Raw genomic sequence first — 17,484 nt, forward strand, 5'->3', positions numbered from 1 at the left:
CTCTTCCGAAGACCGAGCACACGAGATCTCGATGATTGCCTCGGGATTTCCGCTGCCTTTTCTGATCGCTACGTTCGCTAACACGGCGTCCCGATCGAAGGGATCCAGCACCCAACGGTACATTGCTCTCTGTGGTTCGATGACAATATATAGATGAAGAGATTATATGTGTGTAAGTGTGTTAAGGTGTTAAAATGAAAAATTAGAATATATTCCACGAGGGTTTATTGAAATTATGTATCAACCACAATTTCCTCATGAAAATGAATTTACATTTACACGCAGGAAAGAAAAAAAACCCGAAGAAGATGAAAATACATATTGAAATATATTAAAAAAAACCCAATATTATGGTACAGAAATATACAACTTTTACAAAACTCCATTTTTCAATTTCATATTATCGTTATAGAACCATGCATGGAACTTTGTTGGATTTGTTAGACTTAGATTTGATTTTCTCTATAGTTTCAAATGAAATATAATCAAATCGAATGTGTTGCAATAATAATAATAATAATAATCAAATATAAAAAAAATAAACCTAAACCTCGAAATGACCAGAGAGCTCGGATTCAAGGCGCTTGATGAGATCCTCCTGGTAAAGATCATGGTAAGCCTGTCTTATTTGAAGCCTCTGTGTCGCATTTCTGTGTCCCAATATGTTTATTATTGCCTCCTCATCGGTTCCCCACCCTACCACATAATTCCAACATTATAAATCAATTAGATTCTTAAAACTACAACAATATATATATATATATATATATATAAACAAATATTACTGGGGAAATTGAACAAAATGGGAGGAAACAGAAGCCTTTGGAGGCCACTCGAAGTGAAAAAAAAATGTAGAAATATGTATTTCTCTTCATAACAGAAATAATTATATATATATATATATATATGTAGATTTTTTTTTATAAAAAAAACAAATATTGGGGAAAATCGAATAAAAAAAATGGAAGTAGACAGAAACCTTTGGTGGCCTTTCGAAGAGCTTCGGCGTCTTCGACCGGAAAGATCTCAGAGGGAGCAAGAAGGGTAGCCATGTTTTGGTGTTTGATGTTTTTCTTTCTCCAGTAAGGTGATGAACTCAAATTATAATACATGTGTGTGTATATATATACACACGTACAATTTTTTATTTTTTTATTTTGTAATTATCCGATTATTTTTTTCCTTATATGTTTCAATGCTAATTTGGTTGAATTTATAAATTACAAACCAACTAGACAGCCTGTATTTTCCTATTTCAGAAATGAAGTAAAGCATTTTTCTTCTTTTATTTGGAAAGTTATCAGCAACTTTTTTTTCCTCCTATTAATTAACTTATAAGGAAATGGTGGAAATTTAAAATCATAATATTTTCTGTTTTCCCTTTAAATTTAAGGATATCATTTTTATATAAAAAATATTAACAATTTGATTAATTAATTTTCACAAGGAATAAACCAACCAAGAAAAAAAGACAGGCAAAATAGAAATAACAAATCTTTGAATGTTTCTTAAAACAAATTTGAAAGGAGAACTTCAAACATCATTCATTTTAGGCGATATAATTTCGATATCTAAAGAAATCATCATATATTAAATTTAATTATAGAATATATATTAAAAAAATCTTGCTGCTATATATTTTTTTTCCAATTTTAAATAATACTAACATTGAGGTTTGATTGAAATTTACCCTTCACCGCCTTGTTAAGAGCCTCGGCATCTTCAATGGGAGAAAAGAGATCAAGAGGAGCAACAAGTGTCGCCATTATTTACAAATATATTTTTTTATTTAATTTAATTTCAATATATTTGTTTTTTGTTATGATTTTCATAAGATTATTTATACTGTCATTAGGCAACCTTGAAATTATCACAAAACTCACGTTTATTGCCACGCATTCCGTTTACTTGTTTACCTAAACAAAATTTTCGGTTACATAAGTTTTGTTCTTTTCTAACAATTAATATACTATATAGATGTCTTGTTGTTTTATGCTTAATTTGTTTTAAACTAATTTATATAAATTTATAAAAAAAAACTAGTGGGGTTTATTTTCTCATCGTATTATTAATATATACATATCTGTAACAAAAATATTTTAAATTGCGGTAAAACAGATGACCCCATAGCTAAAACCATCCAAACAATTTACAACATTCGGTGATGTAACCAAAGATAGAGGCGTGAACGTTGAGGAAGAAATATTGAATAATTGAATTTGTATTGCATTTGCACAGAGAATTCATTTTGAGGATATTTTCGGTATATGTGATAGCTATTGTTGATGAATGGCATTGATTAGGTCATAAAATATTGTTGACAACGATTGCGAATTATTCCAATTCCAAAAAGTGAATATCAATGATTCGTTGTGATTGTTGGTTCAAGCTAAAAAAAATAGAAGAGTAGTAATTTTTGAAAAAAATATTCATTAATTTTATCGTTATTTGATAAAGCTATTTATAAAATTTGTAAAATGAATAACTATAATTTTTTAAAATACATTTCTCATCAATTTTATACATTTTTAATACGAATCATTTTATTTTCCAATATATATATATATTGCATGCATTTCGTCAGTACGAAAAATATTATATATCCATATGTTGTATGTTATTATGTATGTATATATATATATATATATATATATATATATATTCTTGTGCCAATATATACGTATATATGTATCTATATGTGTACATAAATGCCAGGGCATTTTAGTAATTTGTAGTAAAACGATTGCCGGCCTTGCGGCCCCTTTTTTTGATGATCGTGCAAACTCCACAAACAACAATGAATGACAAAAATAAATATCTCCCAAAAATGTATTCTGCAATCAAATAATAACGCAAACTACACGAAAACAACATAAGAATGTCATCTCCCAATAAACTTGAAAATAAATAAATAAATAAGAAAAAAAAAAGACTGAAGCAGTGTCTGAAGAAAACCCAGGAGAAGGAGCTTTAAAGGGCATATCACAACTCAACAGGTCCGAACGGGTTCCCCTTGGATTGATCATCAGATGGCTTCGAGTCCCCGAAAAAGCTAACCTTTGGTCTCGTCTGTCCTTTCCCCAACGGGAAGTTCCAAAAAGAATCCGAGTTCTTGAAGAATATGTAACAAGCAATGGCCGACACCATGAACAGTCCCAAGAGCAGTAGATAGATCTGCCAGTCTGCGTCCAACGCATAGATATATAAAGACATGACCTCCGGAATTCAATAACCATGGAGCTCAGTCACATATATATACGCATATATATATATATACCTTTCCAGTCGGAGGGTACAGAGAGTCTGGTGACCATCTCTCCCCATTGGGTTGAAGATGTCAGCAAAACCCTAAGAACCATTCACCAAAAGTCCAAAACTTGTTAAGACAGTAGAACCGACAAACAGATGAGTTTACAAACAAACCGAAAGAAACAAAAAGTTTTCGGCTTTCAGTGTTTCAAATAAGCGGGCGTCGAGAACGGGAAGATTAAAGTTTTGAATTTTGTAAGATTTTCGCGGGTGACGTGATCATATTTCATCTGCTGGACCTTACCTCTCACTAGGGCAGAACTCCAATAGAGCAATAGATTGGCCAAGATGTAACCTTTTGCTATAATGGTAAATCTCCATGGTCTTGACTTCGGCAACCGAGACATCTCCATCTTTGCTGCCCCTGCAGTCAATGGTGAAAAATGATGAAGACAAAACTCATACAGTTAATTAACCGAAATTAACTACCGACTGAGCTGAAGAGGCACTGACAGAGCAAGATATTTTCCGTCCAGGCTCACTGCCATCGTGGAAGCAGCCTTCCTTATCAGCTTCTTGAACCCAATTTTCTTCCATGTACTGATGTCATAGACATTGACCACGGGCGTATCACCTGATCAAATTTTACGGTGCTTTTGATACGTCGAAGGCAAAGCAAAATTTTTGCAATAGTTTGCTCGAGAAATGGGAGATAAAATACCTCTCTGAGCAGCACAAAACAAGAATGGTTTCGTTCCATCTTTAGAGAACCGACATAATTCGATGTTTTCATCCTGCAATGATAATATGCATATATAAGATACCCGTGTTAGTACATATCGGAAGAAAAATGCTTGAAATGCAACAGATATTCAGATGAAAAATTAGAGAAAATGCTTTAATTTCGTATACTCGTAAATATAGACAGGCAAATCACAAGGCAAGGCACAGATCAAGGAAATGTCAAAACACAAATTCTTCACAAATTTAAAAGATATTAGCTTCCTGAGTGCAGATTGCATAGGATAGGATAGCATGATTCTGGAGATAAGAGGGATGTGAATGCAGACTGAACTCTTGTTTCGTCACATACCGAATTTCGTGCAAGAGTTGCCAAGGGAAAACCATCTTCTGCTTTCCATATTCTTGCCGATCCATCAGTTGATGTTGTGGCCAAGAACTCCGAGTCAAGGCTACAAAAAAAAAAGGACATGCATATATCAGACTCACAGTCAGAACCAGATTTTGCAAAGACGAATATCGTCTTTCCCCCTTCAACAAAAAACAAATCCTGTCCTTTTGCATGTTTCTTTTTTATTTCTAAGAGAAGACTAAAAAGACTAAAAGAGTACAAAACAGAGTCTCCAGTCATTCTTCATTCGGGTTCCAAACTTTTAACACAAGGGGATCATCAATTTCTTGACAAGCATTAATTCGATCATGCGATGAAAAGGAAAGAAACAGGAGTGAGGTATACGGACAAAGGAACCCTCTGCTTACCTAAAATCCATATCCTTGATAGATTTGTGTGCCTTTGGCTCTTCCAAGATTAAACGAAGGTTTGGCCACTCCAGAATTCTCAGACATCCATCCTGCAATCATCATACAGCTATTAAATGTAAAGGAAAACATCGTTAAAGAATAGCACACCGGTACCAGTAAACAACGTAACAGAAAGAAGCTCTCGGAGAGTAAAGATTGTCCAGTTCCTCTCACCACTCCTCCAGCAGCAAGTTTAGATCCATCAAAGCTGAAGACCAAGCACTTCTGTGGTCCGACAACTTCAAGAGGAAGGGGTTTTTGGTCTGAGATCTTAATAACCGTCTCTCCTCCACAGACCTCAAACAACCTGAGCATCGAGCAAGTTCCAAGAACATTTCACACTAAATAAACTTTGATAGACGTTCACACAAATAAAGTTTCGGCCATCAAATCTTACATGCTAAGAAACCAAGTACAATTCTCGTGATTGTGGCACAAGTATGTTGATATATAAGGACAATGCGATCAAGCAGCTCGGAAACAAAGATATAAGGCCTTCCTCTTAAAAAGAAAGAAAGAAAGAATTGGCACTATTTTTCTACTAAGTAGATGCCTAGCTCTTAAAAAACAGAACACATTGATTATACTACATACAAAACCTAACATGGTATGGAGTAAAATCTATAAACTCGCTTTGGCAAGGATTATCTTATCCTCATTATAGACGATGTTGCGCCGATATATGGAAACAAGAAGGTAAATCAAACAACATGGTGCAAAACATGATTAGCAAACTGCTCAACAAACATTACACAGACAGTAATTTTGTAATAACTAAGATCAGCATATGTATGAAGGTTGATCATATTTTCAGGGAAATGGAAAGGGAAAGCATACTTGCAACCCCCTTTGGTGGTCGAGCAAACAAAATCATCTCCCCCGGGATGAACTGCAGTTGCAATTGGATCACCATCGCTCTCTTCAAGCGTATGTGTTGCCTTCATTCAACAAAAGAACAGTAGAGGAAGAAGAATTTCTCATCAGAAGAAAAAAATCAGAATCAATCGCCCAAACAGGGAATCAGGAAAAAAAAAAAGGGAGATGAATTAAAGGAAACAACGTAGGTTTCTCCCAAACCCTAACCCTAGCCCTAACCCTTCCAAAATCAAATTTAAGAAACAAAATTTCGAAATTTGAAAGCAAACCCACGTACCCAGAAGCACGAAACCTATTGAGAAATCACGAAAACATCGAAACCGCGATTTCGAAATTTCATCAAGCGAGTCCAGAAATAACAAAGACACATACCAGAGGAGACGAGGAGAGAGATGAAGTCCTGGGATCGAAGGAGAAGATCTCAATGACGCCAGGAGAGAGAACAGACGAGCCACGGCGTCTCGCGGCTCTGCCCAGAACGACCCAGTTCGCTTTCTCGGGTCGACGGATCCATGACCCGCACGTGACGTGCCCGGTTCGGGTAGACCCATCTTCAATCTCCATGGATTTATCCTTTCGCAATAAACAGAGAGCGATAACAGATATCTTTGCTACGTTTTTCCCTGTTCGCGAACAAACTCGATCAACTGTTCGAATCTTTGTGTGTGTGTGTATGATATATATATATAAACACAACCAAATCTTCAGAAATCTGATTTATTTAAGAGGAAAAACAAGACTTGAACCAAACTTCGTTGTTTTTGTATCGCGTTGACCTTTCAAGTTAAACGGACATGGTGGTAATCTTCGATTAACCTGAATTTTAATATCAGTCGTGCTTTGAGATAATTGGACAGGGATGATAGCAAAAAGTCAACGGCTATGGTGGAGGATATTCCTTGTTCTTATTCCGTTTGGATTTGATGGAAATTATTTTTCTTTGAAATAAAAAATAAAAAAAAACCCTGAATTTAAAATTAACAAAAAAAAACAAATCCATTTGGGCTTATGAAAGAGGAAGATGGGGATTAGGCTGTCTGGATGGGCTTTTTTAAGGTATTAGAGCCCGATTTGTATTCATGCGAAATCAATTATAAGATTTTTTTTAATGAAAAAACAATGATAAGATTATATATAAGTTAAGTGTTAAATCAATTATAAAATTATACAAAACTCATTTCCTCGGCCTATTTTCTATGTCGTTCGATCATGTAGAAAAGATCGCAGCGATGGATACGTGCCTTCGACATTTTGATTTAACTATATAAAATTAAATCGGATTAAACAAACTAAAGAAATTGGAAATTAAACTTAATCAGATTTGAAAACCGATTATATATAATTTTTTCTTAAATTTAATGCATCGAACTCTAATAAATACCGAAACATCTCAAATAAGAAACTAAAGCAAATGAAAATTAATTATATATATATATATATATATATATTTCAAAGTCTAACTGATTAATCCAATTAAAAGCGAGATTTTTCTTTTACAAAAACGAATGTTGTATTAAATCAATTTAATTTAATAAATCGAAACCACAATAAAGAAGTCAACCCAATTGCAGAAATCATTAATACATGTGATTATCCATCTCAAATAAAAACTCGAATCTGGGGTTAAAAAATATATATATATATATATATAGTATCTGTTGAGTCACCCAATTTTTTTGTCGGATCTCATCGTTTGTGGACAAAAAAGGGCAACGAGTTGCTGTAAATATGGAAGGGATTTTCCTTATCAGCAGTTAGAATCTAGAGCTTCAATCAAGTTCTAAACAAATTAATTGTTTTATTTTCCGAGGAGTTAATCTAACTAGGAACAATGGTGCCGACATAACCGACTCCAGCAACAAAAAAGGCAATGGACTGCAAGAACAGATATACATAGAAGTATGTCTTCCCGAACGCAACATCGTAGCACCCACATAGGAATATATATAACCCCGCAACCAGCTCTCTCCAATTCATTCTGCACACATACGAACCGAATCCGATATAAAAAAAACCCAACGGATATACTTTCTTTACGATCGAAACCGATATAAAAACCGAATGGTTATGAAAGGGTTCGTCTTACCTTTCCCCGAATCTGCTCCGACGCTTTGTAGGAGAAGCGTCACAGATTAACTTCGCCTTGAGCGTGTCGCCTAATTTTTCGGTGACGACCCATTCGTTAACTCTCCCGGCGTCAAACAAGCCGATGAACGTTGCCTTGGTCCGATGCATAGCCATGACGTTCTCGAACAAGATCCAACACACTAGAAGATGAAGTGACCTGCATAACAAAGACTCCGTTCCTATAACATATACAGATCGAGATTTCAAAGCTAAAGATAGGCCGATAAACGGGGAAAACGAAACCCAGAGACTACCGAGGCGTGGCCGCGGCATTGAGGAGAGTGATCGTAGCAGGGACATAGACCGTTGCCCATTTGGGGACTTCGATTTCGGGGAAGAGAACGCTTGTGGGCAAAATGACGCAGTAGAAGAAGAATGTGAATGTATGAACTATTATCTTCCTCACGAAGAAGAAGCTATAAATCAAATACAGCTTCTTCCACAACGACACTCTCTGTAACCAAAAATGTACAATATAAGTTTATGGTTAGCATGACAAGTTGTGTATTTGCTTATACACTTTTAGAGTCCCACATCGATCATAAATGTCATGATTGAGTTCTTATAAGATTATCGATCATATCCTGTAGAGGTGTCACCAAGTTTCGGGTTCGGGTTTGGGCATATAAAACCGAGTCTGAAGTCTGACCCTATAAAACTCAAGTTTAGGCTTTGGTAGCTCGACCAAACCCGAAACCCGATTTGTGCGCTATCAGAAAGCCCGATTTTTTTCGGGTCCACAAATTCAAGCCTAAACCCCATCATTTTTAAGGGAGACTCGGACTGGGTTTCGAGTTTCAGGCCAAAATTGACATCCCTTTATGCCCGTGAGTCTATAAAAGGATTCCATCGTATACCTTGTTTTCAATGATTTCCACCGTCATCTTTTTGAAGAGGTTCGCCGGACCGCAGGACCATCGATGCTGCTGAAACCGGTAAGCTTTGAATGTGCTCGGTAACTCGTTTTTCACCTGGTGAAAACACGACTAGTCGGCTCAATTTACGACATCCTGATCGAACCACTGGCATCGTTACAAAGCTTTTACCTCAATGTCATGAACGTACACGAATTTCCAACCATGAAGACATGCCCTGACAGCCAAATCCATGTCCTCGACCGTCGTCCGGTCTTTCCATCCCCCGGCCTCGTTCAGCGCCGAAATTCTCCACACGCCAGCAGTTCCTGAATGATAACGCTCGCGTTTCATAGTCACTCGGTGTACCCAAATGAACGAGAAATCGGTACTCTTCACGTACCGTTGAATCCGAAAAAGGCATGGATTGAAGAACCAGATTCTTGTTCTGCCAAGAAATGGTAGTTGAGAGACATCTCTTGCATTCTTGTCATCAAACACTCATTGGCATTGACTGCAACGCAATCAGTCCATTGAATCAGTATATGATTGATTTTGGGCAAATTTCAGAAATAAAACCAAGTAGGGGCAATATACCGAACTTCCACCGGGCCTGGACGAGAGCGATCTCGGGGTTGTGGACAAGAAAGGGGACGGTCCGGGCGAGGAAGTCGGTCTCGGGCTGGAAATCAGCGTCGAAAATCACGACGTATTCGCACTGCTTGACGTAGCTATGCTTCATCCCCGCTTTCAAGGCTCCTGCCTTGTATCCATTCCTGTTGTCTCTGATCTCAGACCGTATACTTATACCTTTATTCGCCCATTTTCCGACCTCTAAGTTCACAAGATCCTGTCCTCGACCAAAAACAACGGTACAATATATATATATACATACATATATAAATTCCACATAAACAATGGCTTAAGGTTCAACAAAAGACCTTACTGGCTTGATCCGTGGAATCGTCAAGAACTTGGATGATCATACGGTCCGACGGCCACGACAGCCTGCAAGCTGCGCCTATTGACAGCTGACAAACCTGTAACCGACCGTTACAGTTGAATGCCGTTCGTTAGACGGAATTTAAATAAAAACCCAGATGGATTTAATGCCGGACCAACCTCTTTTTCGTTGTACATTGGGATTTGGATAAGAACCATGGGGTACGTGGAGTGGCCGAGCTCGATATCGTCATTCAATGCCTCCCACCTGTGAACCTTCTCTGGATTTCGTCCAAGTAGCTTGACAATGACCACGACTACGCTCATGTAAACCCTTTCTATGAACAGCATCAAGGACATGACGAAACACAACGTGGCCAGACACTTCAAGATCGGTATCAGGACAATGATTCTGGTCTGCTTCCAAATGTATAGGATCTGTCCCACGTTGTCGATTTTCATCGCCATTTCCTTGGATCCATCGGGAAACGACGTCGCGGATGATAACTCGCTCGGTTCTTGCCGTAGACTTTGGACCTTTCACAGGCAGAAACGACAAAACAGAGCAAACCCAACACAGAATCTGAATCAAACACTTCAAGAAGTAAAAAACAGAGCACAGAGAGACAAAAGGAACACAGAAACAGGGAGAGAGTACCAGGAACCAAAAGGAGACTCGGAAAGAGTCATAAAGGAAGAGAGAGAGCTTCAACAATGGCGACATTGTTCTTCGCAGAGAGACGAGGGAATTTCAGCTCTCCATTATCTCAAGAACCAGTGAATGAGTGATGCGAGAATAATGAACACGAAAAAAGTGTTTATTCTCCTCACTGGTTGGTATCATATAAAATATACGCTGCTTTTTCTAACATTGCCTGTCTCTCTTACCCAAGATTTAGATCTGGTTTTTGTTAATTTTGTCCTTTTTCTCAGTTCTTGGTTTATATAGCTAATTAATTTAATTGGTAAGGAATGATAGGACATTTTCGGTATAAAAATATGAATAATAAATGCATACTAAGAATCCATTTTAAAGCTATTTGTATGATTTTTAAAAATTATTGAAACCAATCTCTGATTAAAACCTATATCCTCAGCAGTTATGTAAATAAAGATTTTCTATTTTTATTCAGCGCGCACACAAAAAAAAATCTATTTTTTTTATTATATATTTCTACTACTACTATGATCTAATCTAAGAAATTTGTGAATCGATTACCATATCTTTGTTATATTCATTAATATAAAATAATATTGCCTTGGTCAGAAATAATATATTTAAGCATCCCCGTCTCATAGCCCACATACTTTTTTTTCTATTATTATTATTATTATTATTATTATTATTATTATTATTGTTGTTGTTATTATCCGATTTATGTTTTTTCTACACGCCTTTTTTCCTAGAGTGTTGAATTATATATTAATTAGTCCTTGTTCATAAAAAATATTAGTAATATGTGACGTGGATGCCCAATTACATTTCAATGCAAACCAAGACGAGTTTACATGCGTGACTGCTGACTAGGGCTGGACGTTTCCGTTCGGTTCTTCGAAACCGGACCGAACCGAACAAAAAAAAACGGTACTTTTCTCGATCCGAAACTGTTCTTAATTCTCGAACGGTATCATTTTTAGAGAACCGAATTTTTCGAAACCGAATAGAACTTTAAAAATTCCGAAAAACTGAATATTTTTAAAGAAAATCTATCATTTTTTAATAAAACCTGAAACTGAACCGAACCGATACCGAAATCGAACCGAACCGAATACAATATAAAAAACGATTGGTACCTATTTTTCTAAAACCGAAAAAACCTAACCGATCCATTCCCATCTTGAACCCGAACCGTTTTCCGAAACGTCCACCCCTACGCATGACTTTGGACATCTTGAGTTTTGCATAAATTATTTTTTCAACTTATTATTTTTTTTACTGAATATTTTATGGCTTTTACTGTTACAGCTACTTATGTGGTTGTGAACCATCACTTTCAAAAGCAGAGTTCCAATATAATTACTTGTGCGTTAATAATATTATCATTGCGAGTTATTTAAAAGACAAAAAGTTATTAATTTTAAAAAGAAAAAAATATGAGAAAAAAATATAATGTGCCAAAAAAAATAGAGAATAATATACGGTAGACTTGAAAAGAATTCAAGAGATGAAGAATACATAACATGGCTATTATTAATATAAACAAAATTATTTATAATAAATATATATAAAATCACTTGAAGTATTTTGTCCGATTCATTATAATTTCAAATAATTTTGGATAGATGAAAATTATATCAATGAGAAACTAAATTGTATTCGGTTAGGATATAATTGATTGAATTCGAATTATATGGTACATTTTATTGTACTTATTTAAGAGTTATTAAAAAATATTTGAATTGCAGAAATATTTAAATAATTAAAATTAATTAGGTTTAGTGTATTTCTCCATCGATAATAAAATCTAAGAGCATGGAGCGTATCACATGCAAACAGTATCCGCAATGCAAGCCAATCTCATTGTAGCGTTTCGTACCACTAGGCCATGTGCTCTAGACCAATTATTTATTTGCCTCACCTAACAATATATATATTTTTATGTGTATTTAATTAAAAATTAACAAAATTTACAATACTCACATAATATGATTTATTAATACTTTCTCTCTTAAATTGGAGTAAAAAAGGTCAAGTTAAGAGAAAGGAATTTATTCATGGTGAATCAAAGTTAATAAATTTTATTTAGTTTAAATAAGGTGATTATTTAAAATTTAAATCATTTAGAGAACTAACTTTTTATTTAGACATTAAAATTTATTTAACTAAAAACCTAAATTATACCGGTGATAAATTTTAAAATTTTAGTTGAATGGGTTACTTAAAAATAAAATTAACCGAACTGAAAAAGCATAATAAAATTACGATTAAAAAAATGGTCTACATCAATTTGCCGATAATTTACTGTTGAAGTTTGAAAAAACTTTGACCAATGTAATCTACCTCCCATGGCTTTGTGCGACTTTTCTACACGTTAATAAATGACACACACAATTATGAACAATTATTTAGAATTTATTTGGCTTTTAATATTAATATTGATAATTATAGTTAAATTTTACTCCCTCCATTTTCTATAAAAACGTCATTTTATAAAATTATCTTGTTACTAAATAGATGTCATTTTAAATTTTCTAGATGATTTTTTAATAATTTTTTTAATTTTATTCTTAATTAAAATATTTAATTCTAATAAATTATTAATGATAATGTGAGTTAATAAGGATATATTTGGTTTTTTTCTCTAATTTCTTAAAAATTGTGATAAAATCTAAAACAATATTCATTTTGAAATGGAGGGAGTAGTTCTTAAATAACGAGAGATAAAGTTTTAAATTGTTTGTGTGTATTTTTAAAAAGCATAAAAATTGTCTCATTTATCTATTATTCTGGGTTTCAATTTTCGGATTTTATTATTCAATTTTTGAATCATTAAATAACAAGCATCTCTTAATGATTTTGTCAAACGGCATTATCAAATTTGAAGCACACTTGAATTTTCATTATTATTTCTTTTTCGCCGATATAAATGCAAATTCAATTTTCGTTTTTCATTCTATATTGGAGGAATTCAATAAAAAAAAGCGTATATAATAGCTGTAAAACTGAGTCCGGATGATGTCATGGTTGGTATGCTTTGCATCATACATTATTAAAATTCTAGTTGAACGGACCAAATTATTATTTCCAAATATTAGACATAATATAAAATATAAGTCATTTAAAACTGTGCGTCCGTTTATGCAATATTCATCTGTATTGATTTTATTAGAATTTATAGCTTATATAGTTTGAAGGTTTTCGAAACATTATTTAGTAAGTTTTTCATTTTTTTGTTTGTAATTGTATTCAGAAACCATCATGTATGCATAAATGAATCACTTGACATGATCCTAAAATTTAAAATGCCCATTTTAAAAGGAAACCCCCAGGTGAGATGGTTAAGGAGCATGGCGAGCAACCATGAGGTCTGAGATTCGACCCTCACCACCTCCTTAAACTCTCACATTGTCGCCTGTCAGTTACGGCTGATTTACCTCCTACGCATGTGTCGCAGGCTCGTGCACGTGGGCTTGGAGTTTGATCCGCAGACGTCTAAGCCCAACTACGGCCCGAGCGTTAGGCGCGCCTGGTGGCCAGGTCTGGTTGGGGGACTGTTAGGCGCGGGTGGTAGTCAGTTCGTCTCCGTTTGTAATGGTAGGTAATCAGGGGTTCCCAATGTATCAAAAAAAATGTCCACTTTAAAAAAAATATGATGGTTGTAAAAATAATTTAAAATTTATTCCAATATAATCTACTATTATTTACATTAATAATATAGATTTTGAGAAATAAATTTGAAAATGGATTTTGAGACTAATAATATATTTTATTTTGCAAACTAAAAATACTGATCACTAACTACTGCTCAACGAAGATAAATAATTTCGATAGAAAAATTTTATATACATCACCAATATCTTAGAGTGAATAATTGCAGCAATTCATAATTTATATCGTTTTTTCACGATGAAATATTATATTTTTCATCTCTAAAATTCCTCTGCCATTTATTTTACGAGCATCATATATATATATATATATATATATATATATATATATATTTGTTTCAATACCAAAATAGATAAGAGATTTGGGGTCACAAAAATGATGAGGTTGGAAGAGAATTTCTGAACGAGAGAGGCCAGGAGTCACATGGTGGGTTTTGGAAAATTCCACTATCTGACTTTGATTACAACCTTTGGGTGCGACCAATTCATATGATTCTTGTTCCATGGTCCCTCCACTTTCCTCTTGAATTATTATGTTTCGTGTTTGCTATTTTAGTGGAGATTAAAAAATTCGAATCAAATAACATTTATAATTCTTTTAAACTATATTAAATAAATATAAATCTAATAAAAAATAAGCAACAACAACAAAATTCCCAATCATATGTTTATAAATAGTAAGCAACTAAAAAAACTATAAACATGTATCTTAGAAAATTTGAAACTTTAACTATTTACCCCAAAAAAAATTGTTTTCAAGAATTGTTGCTGTTTTTTTTTAGAGAATGAAGGTCTGAAAGGACGGGAATGCCAATTTTAACTTAATTAATACAATCTAATAATCCGTTTTGTTTACGGTAAATTTCTAATATATTATATTTCAGATATGGGGTCAATTGAATTTATTTGGGGGGGGGGGTATGATGTTGGTCTATAAATATTTTTTATTATAACGAGCCACATATAGCACAACTTTTCTAAGTTTTATATTGCGACATACGATTATAATAATTAACCTATTGAGGTTAGATTTATTTATCTCAAGCACGTGGAATTACTACAGTTGCAACTCCACGGTCCACGTCATTTCTTGTAGCTGTCACGCATAGTTTCGAGCCCACCAAATACTGAGTCACTACCGAATCAGTAGTGAATTGTCTCCGTAATCGAACGATATTTTTTAACATTCTTATTTTAAAAAAATCGAATTTTTTAGAATCGAATTGAATTTTATAAAAATCTAAAAAACATAATATTTGTTAAAAAAGAAAATCTAATTTTTGTATGTATTTTTTTTGTAGAACTGAAAGAATGGAACTAAACTAAATTATTGTCAAACGAATCTGAACCCTAGTTGAAAACTAAAAGAGAAAAACGATTTTGCAAAATTTATGTTATTATTAATTTTGTAAATTATATTTTTTAGCAAGAATTATTATAAAATTTGAAACTTTAATGGCATAGTCCGAACAATATTTTGTAAATTAATCTATGCAAACAGCCCTTTTGTACATAGTGGTTCAATTGATGTTTCAAATTTTTTAATTCGACGTTAAATGTAAATATATATATATATATATATAATATAGTTAGTACAATGAAATTGGGTTCTCGTGTATTTTATACATTACAGAATAGTAAAAAAATAATTTATAGAGAAAATAAAATAGAAATTATAGATTAAAAATATTAATATAAAGACAATCATCCCTTTACACTTTTATACACCCTCAAGAATCCAAGATATGTAACTGAGCTCGCCATAGTGGTTCGGTGAGCGCGAGACCTAGAACATATGTATATAACGTTAATATTACCGCGACGAATAATCGATGCATAAAGGGAATTATAACACCAATCTCATCGAGAAGATTGACAATCTGCCGAAGCTCACCTAAGGTGACGATCGGTACTCGGATTCTGTGGAAGACCGTGGTGCGAGTCGCTTCTGCTCTTTCTTCGGAAGACGAGGAATGTGGTGTTTACCATTATAGACAATGTGTGTACCGGTGGAGAAGAGGTCATCCCGATCACCCTCACCCGAGACATGTAGAGAGACGGGGGATTACGAGCGGAGAGAAAAGAAACCTTTATGCCGGGTGCCTCCTAGGTATTAAAGCATTCTCTCAACAATCTGCCAATGATCAACAGCAGGGATCATTCATGTATCGAGAGAGACGATCTTATAGCCTGAACCATCGGTTAGTGGATCGCCTGAGCTAAGTGCGGACCATGTGGTTGAAGCCGAGCCCTGATCGGTTTTACCTCAACCATGTCAACTCGGTACAAAAGATCGATGATAGCTACCGAGGAAATAAGTAAGATCATCAAAGTAGACTCGACGGGAAAAACAGGATTGAACTTGCTCGTGATAGCCTAACCAGTCTCTCATCATGCCGAACCACAGAAGATGCAGGCTGGGAATTGGGATTTGGTATTAGATAATCTATTCAACATCCTAAAATTATAAGACGTCCACTGTCTGAAAGACAAAACACAATGCTGACAAGAAGGAAAACTTACAACAAGTGGCTGTTGCAAAAACCTTTTGCCCCTAGAGGCTTTTATCGAGGGCAAGAGACTCCCGTCACAGATCCATCTTCTCCGCGGTTGAACAGAAGCAGCAAACCACGGGCACGGATGAGCAGAAAACTCGTACCGAGCCTTCGGATTCACTGGCGATATAGACGCGGATTTGCTTCCGCGAGTCCACCCCTCAATCCTGAAAACATCCAGAACCAGCAACAATGCAGCGATTTTCAATATTCAGGAGAACGCCGCCAGAGACAGACGAGAAATGTACTACAGTTCAGATGCCAAAGAATCAGAGCTTTTGTTTCAGGATTTGACCTTACCAATCTGTAGAGGAGGGAAAGGATTTTGCTTCTCGATCCACAAACTCAACCTAACCATTTGGATTTGTCTACTGAATACACTCCAGAAGCATTTGGGAATGGATTCTTTAATTTCAGAAGAAGAATGTGTTGTTTAACCCAACCATAAACGATTGGTTCATGAAGAAAAAAACTGGATCGGATTCCATCCGTTTGGTATCTCTGCTTCTTGACCCGATTTCGTGTATATCTCGTTTCTCTCTCTGGGTAATTTTCCACCAGTTTGAAAAGAAAGCAAACCGCTTTTCAAAACCAAAGAAACACGATCGAATAGATTTTCTCGGAAGATCGAAATCTGTACGGTTACCTGGAAATGGCCGCAGCAGAGAAGATCGATTTGGGCGTTGTGAACTCATTAGTGATACTGAATCGACTTATACACACACTGTCAAGCTAGCCGTACATATACATACTACCTTCGATAGCAATCTTCATCTCTGTTCCTCCTCTGTGAAATCTCATAGCGAAAACGCTAGGGCAAGATTTTCCCGAGAAAACAGATAGAAGCACAAGGCTTTTTTACTCAAATGACCCACTTGTTCGCATGCAACACCGAAAAAAACAATTTTTTTTCAATTTTAACCCATTTTTCGTTGAAAAAGTACGAAATATCATTTTCTTTTTATTTTTTGCGACTTTATTACGACTAATATATAACTGATATACAACTA

The 17,484-nt window shown here is 34.9% G+C and overlaps 3 protein-coding genes and 1 long non-coding RNA gene across 7 annotated transcripts in view; all 4 read right to left on the reverse strand.

The window, feature by feature from the left end:
* LOC104800419 (annexin-like protein RJ4) overlaps positions 1-1,790 on the reverse strand; it is a 3,286-nt gene extending 1,496 nt beyond the window's left edge. Inside the window, exons 1-3 of one of the 2 annotated variants that reach the window (XM_010523325.2) lie at positions 1,691-1,790; positions 551-696; positions 8-129 (exon numbers count right to left, since the gene is read on the reverse strand). In XM_010523325.2, the coding sequence (XP_010521627.1) occupies positions 8-129; positions 551-696; positions 1,691-1,766 (344 nt within the window). In that variant the 5' untranslated portion in view covers positions 1,767-1,790. Of the gene's footprint in view, positions 1-7; positions 130-550; positions 697-979; positions 1,109-1,690 lie in introns of those variants that run through there. The other variant, XM_010523251.2, reaches the window with a different exon arrangement.
* A 1,008-nt stretch (positions 1,791-2,798) lies between these two features.
* Positions 2,799-6,459, reverse strand: LOC104800563 (SEC12-like protein 1). Its single transcript, XM_010523436.1, has 11 exons — positions 6,444-6,459; positions 6,040-6,290; positions 5,629-5,729; positions 4,966-5,098; positions 4,750-4,841; positions 4,343-4,442; positions 3,971-4,043; positions 3,763-3,883; positions 3,554-3,673; positions 3,278-3,348; positions 2,799-3,182 (listed from the first exon to the last, which is right to left on the reverse strand). The coding sequence occupies exons 2-11, from the start codon at positions 6,229-6,231 to the stop codon at positions 2,983-2,985; spliced, it is 1,203 nt and encodes a 400-aa protein (XP_010521738.1). The 5' UTR covers positions 6,232-6,290; positions 6,444-6,459; the 3' UTR covers positions 2,799-2,982.
* Positions 6,460-7,384: 925 nt separating this feature from the next.
* Positions 7,385-10,467, reverse strand: LOC104800643 (probable mannan synthase 3). Its single transcript, XM_010523553.2, has 10 exons — positions 10,249-10,467; positions 9,771-10,127; positions 9,590-9,688; positions 9,246-9,498; positions 9,052-9,162; positions 8,841-8,977; positions 8,652-8,765; positions 8,049-8,248; positions 7,754-7,951; positions 7,385-7,645 (listed from the first exon to the last, which is right to left on the reverse strand). The coding sequence occupies exons 1-10, from the start codon at positions 10,312-10,314 to the stop codon at positions 7,486-7,488; spliced, it is 1,695 nt and encodes a 564-aa protein (XP_010521855.1). The 5' UTR covers positions 10,315-10,467; the 3' UTR covers positions 7,385-7,485.
* A 5,045-nt stretch (positions 10,468-15,512) lies between these two features.
* LOC104800728 lies at positions 15,513-17,349 on the reverse strand. 3 transcript variants are annotated; one of them, XR_769804.2, is made up of 5 exons: positions 17,121-17,349; positions 16,775-17,016; positions 16,443-16,641; positions 15,814-16,336; positions 15,513-15,705 (listed from the first exon to the last, which is right to left on the reverse strand). It is a non-coding gene; the product is annotated as an uncharacterized LOC104800728 (long non-coding RNA). The 3 variants fall into 3 exon arrangements; XR_769808.2 differs by having other exon boundaries at positions 16,770-17,349; XR_769803.2 differs by having other exon boundaries at positions 15,514-15,705; positions 16,775-17,349.
* Positions 17,350-17,484: the final 135 nt, after the last annotated feature.

The sequence above is a fragment of the Tarenaya hassleriana genome, unplaced genomic scaffold, assembly GCF_000463585.1.
Source record: "Tarenaya hassleriana unplaced genomic scaffold, ASM46358v1 Cleome1, whole genome shotgun sequence".
Lineage (NCBI taxonomy): Eukaryota > Viridiplantae > Streptophyta > Magnoliopsida > Brassicales > Cleomaceae > Tarenaya > Tarenaya hassleriana.

Excerpts from the sequence above, each read along its gene's own strand:
- LOC104800563 (XM_010523436.1), bottom strand. The coding sequence starts at position 6,231 with ATGGAGATTGAAGATGGGTCTACCCGAACCGGGCACGTCACGTGCGGG. Across the intron at positions 5,099-5,628 it reads ACCACCAAAGGGGGTTGCAA|GTTGTTTGAGGTCTGTGGAG; the intron begins GTATGCTTTCCC and ends CTCGATGCTCAG. Across the intron at positions 4,842-4,965 it reads AACTTGCTGCTGGAGGAGTG|GATGGATGTCTGAGAATTCT; the intron begins GTGAGAGGAACT and ends TGATGATTGCAG.
- LOC104800643 (XM_010523553.2), bottom strand. The coding sequence starts at position 10,314 with ATGTCGCCATTGTTGAAGCTCTCTCTCTTCCTTTATGACTCTTTCCGA. Across the intron at positions 8,766-8,840 it reads TGTACGTTCATGACATTGAG|GTGAAAAACGAGTTACCGAG; the intron begins GTAAAAGCTTTG and ends TGTTTTCACCAG. Across the intron at positions 8,249-8,651 it reads TGGAAATCATTGAAAACAAG|AGAGTGTCGTTGTGGAAGAA; the intron begins GTATACGATGGA and ends TTTTGGTTACAG.